This window comes from Neomonachus schauinslandi, chromosome 4, assembly GCF_002201575.2.
Source record: "Neomonachus schauinslandi chromosome 4, ASM220157v2, whole genome shotgun sequence".
NCBI lineage: Eukaryota > Metazoa > Chordata > Mammalia > Carnivora > Phocidae > Neomonachus > Neomonachus schauinslandi.
In genome coordinates this window covers 63,600,710-63,613,404 of record NC_058406.1, presented here as the reverse complement: position 1 = coordinate 63,613,404, position 12,695 = coordinate 63,600,710, and the positions used below count along the sequence as shown (strand labels likewise).

Sequence of the window (12,695 nt, the reverse complement as noted above, 5' to 3'; positions counted from 1 at the left end):
GGTATGTGTGCCCTGAGGGGGAAGCAAGTGCTCAGTCCCAGGGTACTGCTGCTATGCAGAAATGACCCAGTTTTTCAGGAGACGCTAGAAATCCTTATCATAAAATGTACCAATTTGTAAGCATGGCCGTGGCTGCAGGTGGCTTTCTGGCTGCTAATCTGTGGCCCCTGATCTAAAGGAACAGGCGGCACTGAGAAAATGGAGAGACAAAGGGAGGCCTAGTTTGGCTGAAAGAAGGAGGCACAGTCAAGGGGGAGGAAAGGACAAGAAAGAGGCACAGAAAAGAAGGCAGAAGTCAAATTTCACCAACCTCAGAATGTGGACCACGGAGCCCCAATCTGCCTTCTAATCTCACAGTAAAAGGGAGGAGGGGACAAGAAGGAAAAAAAAAAAAAAAGGAGGTGTGGGGAGAAAAAGAAGGGGTACTGAACACTTACTGGATGGCAGATACTGTACCCGGGGCTTGCACACACGGCTTCCCAGAGATCCGGCAACACAAGAAAAGAATCCTGTGCACGGGGAAAAGGAGGAAACATATCAAAACACTAACAGTACATGTGTCCCGTTTTGAAAGTCCCCCTTTCCATTCTTGATCATTTTTAACCATAAATACAATATGGTTATATTAACTTTAGAACAAAAAACAAATTTTACTAGAAGTAAGTTGGATTTCAGGGTAAAAATCCACTCATCCTAGAGTGTAGAAAGTATAGTACCCTAAGTTCAGCCAAACTGTGCACTGAATTTAAACAGAAAGAGAAAATATAACAATTCCAAGTGTATGTAAAGAATATGTAATTTTGCAATTACAAAACCAGAAGAGAACATGAAAGAAACTACACAGGTGATATAAACCACAAACTAATTAAAGAACAGAACTAGGTGAAATTATTAAGAATGTTGTAGGTCATTTTCCCTCTAAAGTAGACTACCAAGATATTTTTTGTGTGTATATGGCCTACATACTATAAAATGTACTGACTCGTCTCTTCCATAAAAACTTTTAGACATCTGCCCGTCTATTACATCCTTTTCTACATTTACTGCATTGTTTTCTTTCTTGTAGGCATGTGTTATTTAAACAGTACCTTTATTTGCCTTTAGGGTGTTCCAAAAATAACAGGTTTTTGTTTTTGTTTTCCTAAACGAAGTATGTCATTTTAGGTCACTTGGGTTCTAAGCAATCTAAATCCCCAATTAATCTCTTCTAAATATACATACGCAGTTTTCATTCTGTTCACAAATGAAACCCTAACCTAAATACTTCAAGCGTAATTTCAGGGGAAAAATACTGTTCGAAAGCCTAGATAACGCATTCCTTTGTTGATGCTAAATATAGCCAGCTCAAGATGACATACATTTTGACAATGATCAGTCTTACATATCAAATTTTCAAAAATAGCACAGATTCCATTGAAAGTGTGCAAGAGAAACTGCTCTTCACTACAGTTCAGCCTAAAATGGATGTAGAAATGTGAATCTTCTATTAAAACTGAATTACACCAATCCCGTATTGAGGGAAAATGGATTTAAAAGAATTTTGTTGTGGTTTTTGCTCAGGGCTCCTTAAGGAAGTTGTTGCAGATAAAATACACAATTTCCCACATTTTTATTTAAATTATGCCAGTCAAAAATAGAAAAGATCTTCAAAAATAGGATGCTAATACCTGTGAGGATGAATCTTAACTAATTAAATAATCAAATTTCATTTATATTAAACACATCTCCCCAGAAAACTGTCGCTCAATTATGCATTTTTCCACACCTCATTTTTCGCACACCTCAAACTCAAAAGAATTTCAGAGACTTACGTGTATTTTGAGTTTTCTTATGGCAGTTCTTTAAGCTGTACAAGGACTGGGCAGAGGGGGGGATAATGAGGTTCGCCTAATGACGTGTGACTAAGATGGTATAAATACTCAGGTTTACTTAATGATACTGCCAAATACATAGTTACGTTGTGACTCGCAGGCCAAAGGGCCCGTTACATGAATTCATTAAGAAAATTTATCTGATGGGGCGCCTGGGTGGCTCAGTTGGTTAAGCGACTGCCTTCGGCTCAGGTCATGATCCTGGAGTCCCGGGATCGAGTCCCGCATCGGGCTCCCTGCTCGGCAGGGAGTCTGCTTCTCCCTCTGACCCTCCCCCCTCTCATGCTCTCTCTCTCTATCTCATTCTCTCTCTCAAATAAATAAATAAAATCTTTAAAAAAAAAAAGAAAATTTATCTGATGAATGATGCTCCCATTGCTTTGCAAATGGAACTATTTCTTTCTTAAGGCTCACTTACATTTTTCTACCTGCCTCTTTCTCTAGGACAGACATTTTGATAGGACATCTCCTTATGCTATTTTTACCTTGTTCTCGCTCTCTCTCCACCGCACCCTCCCCCCAACTCTCTTTGTTCACGTTATGGACCTTAAATAAATACAAAATGAAGACCTCGGAGCCATTGCGATAATCAACTAACCTCTCAACTCGATTATTTTCTTTCAAATGCCAACACATTTTTAACATTGTGGAGCGTTTCAGTTACAAACAGAATGGCTTCGCATTTTCAAAAAGCATAGGGACAAGGGAGAGGTCTCAAGAGGTGACCACGTTATGCACTCCAACTTCCAACTGTAGCTGCGCCACCCCAACATCCCACCTCGGACAAAATCGCCTCCAAAACATACTTTGCAGGGAGGAGGATAGATGATAGGCTGTTAAATCCCATTTTACTCCCCAGCCGCCGCAGGGACAGACCGGGACTGGTTTTCTCTTAAAAAACAGCAGGCATCGCGGGCGGAGACGGAGCGCCGGGGGCACGTGGTGGGTGGGGGACGACACCGAACTTTATACCTGCTTGGACCCCAAGGGTAGAGCGAAGGGACTGCACCCACTCCGCTCGCTCGCGGAGGGCTCTTCCCTGTAGGAGTGGAGAGAGCAGCCGAACGCAACTCGGCCGACCGGGCACGAGCCGGGGCTGAAAGCAGGAGCGCAGGGCGACGCGCAGACCCGGGCCACCACCCCGCCGAGCCCGCAGGACGCCGCTCGCTTGGGCTGGGCCGCCCGCGCCGCCACAGCTGGCGGCAGCCCCGCGCGCTCGGGTGCTACGGCCGCAGCCCGGCCAGGAGCCGGGAGCGGGGCACGTCTCCCTGCGGCCCCCGCCCCCGCAGGGGGGTGGGGGGGACCCGACACCTCCGGGCCCCCGCCGCCCCCGCCCCACGTTCCCCGACTCGCTCACCCGCCAGGAGCCGGCGATGAGCGAGTGTCCTCGTTGCGCGCGGAGAGGCTGTGCGCGTCCTGCGCCTGGGTATGGGCGGGGGTCTGGGCGCTCCGGCCGCTGCCGCTCCGGCCGCTGGGAGCCCTTTGGCCGCCGCCGCCGCCGTCTCCACCAGCAAGTTTCCATAAAAGTCCTGGTGCGCAGCCTGTCCCCGCATTCCAGACGGGCCCAGCGCCGGCTGCAGCTGTTCCGGAACACTAGGCCAGTTCCCCCCACCCCCACCCCCGCCGTAGCGCCCGGGGCGGGGGGTAGTGTCGGGGAGGGAGCCGGGAGAGAGGGCGGTGGCTGCCAACTTTCCGCCAGAACCTGCGTGTCGCCCTACTCTGGATCGCTGAGCCTTTCACGTGGGGTCAGCCTCCACCTCCCGGCAGGGGCCGGGGACGGAAGGCCGCCTCCCCAGTGGGAAGGGAGTGCTGTTGGAATGGGATTCGTAGTCAGGCTGGAGCTGGCTCCCCACCACCCACAGCCGGTTTGCCCTGGGGCCCGCTTCTCTCGGCGACATAGGGCAGCAGTCCGAGGACCACTTCGTCTGTCTGTGGCTGTCCTTTTCTTGGCTCTCCTCTTTAACTCCAAGGAGGGTGGTGATAGAGAAAAGTGGAAGGAGAAGGGGGAGGGAGGGGAGAAGGTTAAAAAAAAAACAACAAAAAACCTAAAAGCAAATACTTACATAATCTTGCACCTTTCCTTAGTTGAGGGCAAGTCATCTCTGGTCCTTCTAAACCTACATAAAGGCACCTTTGAATATTAGCACCCGTGGGCCTTTTCAACCTGGACCACAAGCCTGTCGATTAAACCCATGAAACAACCCATATTAAAACCTGAAATGCTCATCCAGAGGGGGAATTTTTCTCGTGGGGGAGATCTTCAGTTCTTCGCTGCATGCAGAAAATAAATAAAAGATAGATGAAAGAAAAGAAAAATTTTTTAATTGAGCTAGCATCCACAGAGATACACCAGGGACAACCACTTCCAACTTGGAGCTCTGGGCAGAATGTGGTGCTCAGGCTATATTTTCAGGGGTATTGAGAAGGCTTTCTACTCTCAGCTGTAACTTTTCTTCTACACTCCATCCCCATACACTATTTACTCAGGATAGAAATTCTTTTCAACGGTGTAAGCTATTCATTCTTCAGTTAGAGAAAAGTTCCAGATTGGTAATTAAAACAGCTGTTTAAACTTAATCTAATACAGACAGGTGGCCTGAATGACCTAGCTCACCCCGCCCCCTTGCTCCCTTCAATACCATCATCTTGACCTTCTTTAGTTCATGGAACTTTCCAGCTTCAGGGCCTTTGCACAAGCTGTTCTCTGCATGAAATCCTCTTTCCCCCACTCCCCACCTACCTAACTTCGGTGTAAGTTTTTGTTGTCCACTTAAATGATGCTTTCTCAGAGAAGCCTTTCTTTCACTCCCAATCTGTCAGTGTCCCCTATTATAAACTCTCATTCCACCCCTTTCCTCCCTACACTTTTCAACTTCCAAGGATACATTTATTTTCATGACTTAATGAGTAGAAGCTCTCTTAACAGATATCCACTCAGTGGATTCACCAGATTAAACAGAGTGCTCCATTTTTCCTACAAAACTCTGATAGCTACCCACAGCACGCAAGGCCTGTTTCTTCTTTCGCCAATTCATCATTCATTCATTCATTCAACAAATACACAGTTCTAGATACTGATACAGCAGTAACAAAGCAAATAAAAAGTCCTGCCATCATGGGAAGAGACATTTTGTGGAAGGGGGCAGACAATGAGCAAATAAACTATGTACTTAGTGATATCCACGACGGATAAATCCAGAGCAGGAAAGTAGGGAAAGCCATGAATGGGGCGGGTGGATGCTGAGGCGATAGCCTCATTATAAACCAGTCCTAAGGAAAGGGAGACGGTGAGCTAGGTAAATCTCTGCAGATGCAGAACATGAGTCATGTAAATATCTGGAAACACATGAGGGAAAGGGGTCCAGGGAAAGATTATAAAAAGCCCGAGGAGGATCCTGACATGTTCTAGGAAGAGCAAGGAGGCTTGTGCGGGTGAAGCTGGGCAGGCAAAGGGGGAAAGAGGAAGCGGAGTGGGGCAGGACATGGCTGGTGAACCCTTTTGCCCAACGTTGGAAGGACTTTGGCCTTTAACGTGGGTGGCCATGGTGATTTTGAACAAAGTAGTGACATGATCGGACATATTTTTAACACGTTCACTCTGGCTGATGTGCTGCAAATACACTAAATGAAGCAGGGAGACCAGCTGGGAGGCTTCCAAAATAGCCGGGCTGGCAGGTGATGGGAGTTTGGACCACAGTGATGCCTGTGAAGATAGTGAGAAGTGCTCGGCATTTTTTTTTCTTGGTACATTTTAAGAAGTAGAACTGGTAGATTTTGGCAACAGATTCAACATGCGGTGTGAGGACCAAGTTTTTGGCCTAGAAGAATGGAGTTGTCATTTGCTGGCATGAGAAAGACTGGCAGGAGGAGGTTAGGCAGGTATAGTCAGGAGCTCAGTTTGGATAAGCTAAGTTTAAGACTATTGGAAATCAAAGATTTGCCAATTTGTAAGAACATTCCTCATATACCTCATATACCTGAGTCACTTGGGCTTGTTCTCCCACTTGATTGTATCAGATGCATGCTATCGAAATGACATCAACATTACAAAAGGAAGAAATATAAAGGCAAAATGAGTTATGGTTTTATAAAAGCTAGGATGAAAGCTTTGAAGACGATGATAAAAATTACCATCAAGCTAGATGTGGGAAAGACAAATATATAAAATTGGGTACAAAATTCAGTGTACATTGCTTTTCATGTAAATTTTTTCTCCTTCAAAAGTAAGGGAAACTGGAAATCCCAGATGATGATTTAGTGGTGCAGTTTATACAACAAAAATACCTCAGAACCCGAATGGATCCATATTCCAAGTAAAGGCCTTGACCCTACATCAAGACTGCCCGAAGAAAAAGGTCTACCTTAACTAGATGTAGTGTATTATCATTCCTTATGGTGGTGTCCAGCCACTAAGATGACCCCAAATGATCCCACCTTTTAATATTCGCCTCCCACATTGTGTCAAAAAGGTGGTCTGCATGATCCATATAACACGATATGTTAGCATGGTATAATGGTATGTCACTTCCAAGTCTAGGTTATAAAAGATACTGGGTCTTTTGCCTTGATACCTCTTGGATTACTCAATTTGGGAGATGCCAGCAGTAGTTTTAAAGAGACTCAGGGAGCTCTGTTATGAGGCCCATATGGCAAGGACCTAACGCCCCCTGACAACAGCCATGTGAATGAGCAAATCTTGACAGCAGATTTTCCAGTCCTGGTCAGACCTTCAAATGGCTGCAATCTCAGGAGAGATCCTGAGCCACAACCACCAGGAACAGCCATTCCGGGATTCCTAACCCTCAGCAACTGTGTGAGATAATGTTTGTTGTTTCGAGCTGCTAAATTTGGGGATAATTTGTTATGCAGCAGTAGATAACAAACACACTTGCTTTAACCTACTTTTTTAAATTAGCCACCCCCTACCACATTAAGGATCCAGTCCTTTTTAAAGCCTGTGGGCCTATTCTCTCACAGTGTTGTAAAAACAAAACGAAACAAAACAAAACACACATGCAGCAAAGTTCTGGAAATCATGCATTTCAAGTGCTTGCAAATGTCAAAGTGCTCCTCTATATTCAAGCATTATGGTATTATTTCAAACATAGCATATTATAAAAGTTCTGTAATCTCCTATATATAAATGTACTTTGTGAAAGGCTTTTGTGACACACATAAGAGACAGTTAAAAGCAAAAGGTTGAGGTGGTATTTGATGTACCAGTTGCTTTGCTGTGGCTTTTAAGTAAAGAATAAAGTGTCGTAGGAGGGTTTGCTCTTCTCTTCTGTACTGGAATTCAGTCCTTCCCTGCATAAACGATGAAGGTTACTTAGAGGTAGGAAAAAAACAAAAAAACAAAAAACACCTTAGCAGACAAGAGAGCTGTTCATGATCAAAGATGTCAGCAGCATGAGGAGAGAGCGAGATCAAAGGAGAAGAGGTGGCAGGGTAAAGTATCACAGAATACAGGGTATGAAAAGAAATACTATATAATAAAAGTCAAAAGTGGCATAAGAACAGTAAGGAAGACAGTGGATGAATCAAATGAGTTAATAGAGATTTCCAGCAAAGCCCTACAAATAATATAACAATAAGACACTGAGATGCTTGTAGAGACGTATTTTAAACATACCTAAAAATTCAGAGATGTTTAAGGTTTTTATTTTTCTTTATTTACTTAAGTAATCTCTACACTCAACGTGGGGCTCAAACTCATGACTCCGAGATCATGAGTCAAATACTCTTCCGACTGAGCCAGCCAGGCGCCCCGAAACCCAAAGATGTTTAAAATATACAAAACATGACATTCGGGCAGTGGGATGGAAGAGGATGGCATGGGACAGCCCAGAGGATGGTAGGTGACAAAGAAAACAGAAGAGGAGGCTGAGGTGCTGCTCCAGCCTCCCGTCCATGTCCAACCCTGTCTCCTCGCTGGGAAGAGTGCGCACAGACTGGGGTGCTTTGGACTGTTTTTCCATCCGGGGAAAGCCCCCTTGCCATCTGGTGCCCCCACGGCCGGCACTCCTTGTGCAGCAGCCCCTTTCCTTGTATGTGGACTCTGACCAGGAAGTGGGGGGAAATGGGAGGTCTGAATAGGGACGGATGCATGAACATCAATTAGATAAATGTATATTGTGTTTGATGGCATTCCCAATCCAAACACCTTATTAATTAAAACACAAGTACTCTGGCTTCACTCATCACAGAAATGTCTTTTCTCCTACTTCATCCACAGAGGCGATCATGTGCTTTGGCACTCGATTCCAACAGTTCTGCGGTCGTCAGCATTCTCTGTGCCCATGTATGTGGTCTAACGAATGCCGAGAGCTCCCATATGACAGGGTCTGATGAGACCAGTGTGATCTTGCAAATATATATATATATATAAGCGTTGTATAAAATAGTCAATACATCAGTAAGATGTACCGTCACTGTTTTATTTGGCAGTAGTAGAAATACATCCATGTTACAGTGCTTATTTTAGCTAAAGAGCCAGTGCTATTTTTTTTTTCTGCTACTGTAGTGTTTCACCTGTAAATTAATAAGTACAGTCCCTACATTTAGGAAATAGACACATTTACTAATATCAGCCAAGTAAGGACAATACATGGTTGTTCCAAACTAAGCAAAACATAACATAATAGAATCATTAGGAACAAAGAAAGAATGCCCTTATTTCCACTAATCACAGATTATACAAATTCTTAAGTCTCACAGAGAAATTTCTAAATGTAATTAATCCAAGCAAAAAACAAAAGATTTGAATTCAGCCTAATTCTTATAATCACTTTGAAATGTATATTCCAAATAATTTCCTAATGTGTTCACATTAAAATAAAAGCAAATTGTCATGAACATAATTTAAAATTTCTGATTATGAAAGGTCACAGAGAAGTATATTAAATGTTACTTTGGCATTTCTATTTCATAGGTTTAAAGGAATAATAAACTAAATTCTTTTGTGATGCAAATAAGCACTCTTTAGGTAATCATTTAAGCAGAAAATGTGACATCTTTTTTTTTTAAATTGAAGTACAGTTGACAATGTTACATTAGTTTCAGGTGTGAAAATGTTACATCTTAAGGCAAGAAAAAGTTTGTAAATATTTTTTATAAAGTCATTTAACAATAGAATAAAAATAAATGGATGCAAATAAACAGTACTATTTTATGAGAGAAAGTTTTTTGGAGCTGACTATAACCATATGAAAAACTTGGCTTCTTTTTTTAAAAAAATTTCATTTTGACATTTAATAAACATATTGTAAGCCTTAAATGAAGAATTACTAGCTTTTTAGTTGAACAAAAATGTAGAGAAACCAAAATAGAAAGTTAAACATAAATCACCTGAACACGGATCTTTTGTCTTCCAGAAAACAAGAGGAAAAACCCATTTTCTCAGGATGAATTCAAGGCCCCCTGATGATCAGGTCCACAGGAAGATGGTCGGTAGTAGGACTGGCAGTGGCAAAGGCCGTTCTCTGACTGTACCAGCGTGAGTGTCTAACGGGGTTTTTCCTAAAAAACTCTAGTTTAATCATTTTTTATTATTTGTAACATTGCGTTAGTTGCTTAACCCAATTTCAAGGCAAACTGAAATTGGTACTTATGTCTTAAGTACTCTGTTGTGGTCAGAACCATTTTTAAGAGATGTTTCTTTTAAAAAGTTCAAGTTTCTTCCCTTACAATAGAGAGGGGTTTTTTTTTCTATACTTATTACCCTGAAATTCTATTTGGTCACTCTTGTCTCTTTTGTTTTTTGGGTTTTTTTAATCTTTTTATTTATTTATTTGACAGAGAGAGAGACAGCGAGAGAGGGAACACAAGCAGGGGGAGTGGGAGAGGGAGAAGCAGGCTTCCCGCCAAGCAAGGAGCCCTACACGGGGCTCAATCCCAGGACCCTGGGATCATGACCTGAGCCGAAGGCAGACGCTTAACGACTGAGCCACCCAGACGCCCCACTCTTGTCTCTTTTGTCAAAGGCCACAAAGAAAGCATTTTGCTGAAGTAGTAGCTATGTAACTGACCAGAAACGAATGAAACTCAAACACTGAATTTGACAAACCAGAATATGGGCAACTTTTTTTTTAAGGTGAAGTGAAAAAAGAGAAAAAAAAAAAACACCTTCTGGAAAGCCATTCATCTTATCTGATGAAATAAATTCCCCAGAGTTATCTTATGTAGTAGCAGCATTATTAAATAGTGCAATTCTTCAAAATAGATTTCAAATAATATCTTCCTCAAATAAAAAAGTAATTAAGTTTACTTACAGCTTTGTTTATAAAACCACAGCTTAAAACAGTTAGCCCCCCCCCACAGGAAAATTAATATAAACAATACCTGTCTTGCCTACACAATGATGGGAATGTGTGCGTGCACACACATGTGTGTGTGAATCATTCAAGGTCAATGGTACCTCAACAAGAAGCTAAAAATACAAGATATGAATTAAAAATTAAACAACACATAATGGAATTTTTAGCTTTGATACTTCTAATGCTATGCCTCCATCAATAATAAGACTTGTGAATAGCCAATTGTTAAATTAAGAATATATGTAAGAAACGTCCGGAGCTAAATATCAGAGCAATATTTCATATTGTTTAATGCTGTAACCCACACATTATGGGACACAGTATATGCAAAGAGCATAAAGATTCTGAAACTCATAATTTGTAACTAATATTACATAAATGTGGCACAAATGTAAATTTAAAACCTTAAAAGATTATGCTTTTCTCCCTCACTTTTTATTTTCTATTCATTAGTCAGAAGCTAGGCACTTTAATCTAAAAATTCATTTTTAAAAAATATATTTTAGATCTTTCTGGGTAACTCCCTCTTGAAATAAATAAAGCCCACCTTAGGAGCAAATTCCACGAATCCAATCTGTTGATGTGCTGAGTGAGCCACTTTAAATAAGTGGTATATGATTTAGACACAAAAGTAACACAGCTCTGAATGTATCTAATATACTCTGAAGAACCCTACTCATATGAACAACTCATTTGTTCATTTATTTATCATAAAGGACATGAAATATACTTCCATGCCATTAAAAAATATTTTGTTCTATATTCAGGGGAAAAAAACCTTTAAAACCTCACGAAGATTCAAAGTATGAATATTTTTAAAATATGGGCATAATATGACAAATTCCCAGTGTGCTATAAGTTCTACAGAAGGAGAAAGGAGAAATTATTTTACTGTATCCAGATTAATACCTTCAGATATTGGGAAATAGTTTCAAAACTACACACAGAAAATCTTAATTACCTCTCATAGTTAATAAATGTTATCTTTTTAATCAATAATCATTCAAGGGAAAATGCTCTAATCTATAAAAAGATAACAGAAATTTCTTCAGTCTCGTTATTCTAACTTATAGGACCAACAATAATATATTTTGGAAACTGAGTAAATCTAATATAAACTTCTAACTTGTAAACTTCTCAGTGTCAATTCATTTAAATGTTTATAATGATACTCAGCCATTACAATTTCTTTGATTCAAACATGAGCAAATGCACAAGCAATAATGTAAGCAGTACATATTAAACACGACTACTGCCTATACTTGATTGAATAATAAATAACTTTACAATGAAAAATACATTTTCAGGCAAAGTTCAATTTGTTGACACTAGGAGTAATATATTCTTACATAAGGGGGCCACAAAGGTCTTGGCTAAAGTGTATATTTTCAAGGTGCAAAGTATAAAAACAGAGCTTTTGAGAAGGATACTGGACTTTGCAGACAGTTTTGGGACGACAAATCAACTAACTCCCAAGTACTGGTTTCAATTCAAGCAATATTTCTATAAAATATACAGCATTTCATGACTTAAATTATTACCTAAAGACAAGAAAGCGCCACTTTGGATACAGTACACAGGGATTCAACTGACAGAACTTCTGTGTAAATACAGTATGATCACTCATTCTCTACCAGATGTCTTTTCCCTCCCTGAGTCCATATCCCCCAATTCCTTGTAACACTTGGTACAAAATCAATAGTTACCTTAACTATTTCATAGCACACTCCAATGGCACGGTTTTTATGGTACTTATTGTACTTTGGCTTCCAACAGGCCACTGGACATAACATGACCATGACTACTTAGACAGCTACTTGTATGCCTCAGTGCATCAGCTCCAAGATAGGCCGTTAACAGTTCAGTGCGGCGAATAAGTAACTGCATGAGGTCTTCAGCCAAAGTCTCTATACTGGAATAGCGCACCTTCTCGAAGTCAAAAATGTCTTTGAGAAAGAAAAGAACTTGATTCTGGAAAATGAACATAAAACAAATTGGCACTATCAGACCAAAATTACATTAATCTAAATAGTTACCAATATTGTAACAAGCACTGAATTAGGAGTCAGAAGGCCTGACTGGCCGTACTAGTTTCATATCCCATTGGAAAAGGGACCTTGAACAAGTGATTAAACCTTTCCTAGGTCTCATTTTCTTTTTCTGTAAAATACGGGATACTACTACTTGTCCTTTATACTATTCAGGGCTGACATGATGATGAAAAAAAAAAAAATCTATGGGAAATGCCTGTAAACCTTAAAGCACTGTCTAAATGTAAGGGGCTACTATTAATTCTTTCTTAATAACTGACATTTTCAATGTTACCTCTGAACACTGGTACTACTTTAAGACAGAAGAGTAAACTATTTCCAATAGTTGGAACTTTTAAGATTTTTTTGGTCTTTTTTTTTTTTTTTTTTTTTAATTTTAGAGAGAGAGAAAGTACGAGCAGGGAAGGGGCAGATGGAGAGGGAGAGGCAGAGAATCTCAAGCAGATTCTGCACTGAGC

At 41.1% G+C, this 12,695-nt stretch overlaps 2 protein-coding genes across 4 annotated transcripts in view; both read right to left on the bottom strand.

The window, feature by feature from the left end:
• Positions 1 to 3,252, bottom strand: part of NEXN (nexilin F-actin binding protein) — a 42,941-nt gene extending 39,689 nt beyond the window's left edge. For 2 of the 3 annotated variants that reach the window (XM_044914548.1, XM_021678177.2), the window contains exons 1-2: positions 3,229 to 3,252; positions 438 to 509 (exon numbers count right to left, since the gene is read on the bottom strand). The gene's annotated coding sequence lies outside the window, so the exon portion shown is untranslated. Of the gene's footprint in view, positions 1 to 437; positions 510 to 2,843; positions 2,888 to 3,228 lie in introns of those variants that run through there. The other variant, XM_044914549.1, reaches the window with a different exon arrangement.
• An 8,686-nt stretch (positions 3,253 to 11,938) lies between these two features.
• Positions 11,939 to 12,695, bottom strand: part of MIGA1 (mitoguardin 1) — a 93,586-nt gene continuing 92,829 nt past the window's right edge. The window contains exon 15 of the mRNA XM_044914056.1: positions 11,939 to 12,157. Within this exon, the coding sequence (XP_044769991.1) occupies positions 11,939 to 12,157 (219 nt within the window). The remainder of the gene's footprint in view (positions 12,158 to 12,695) is intronic.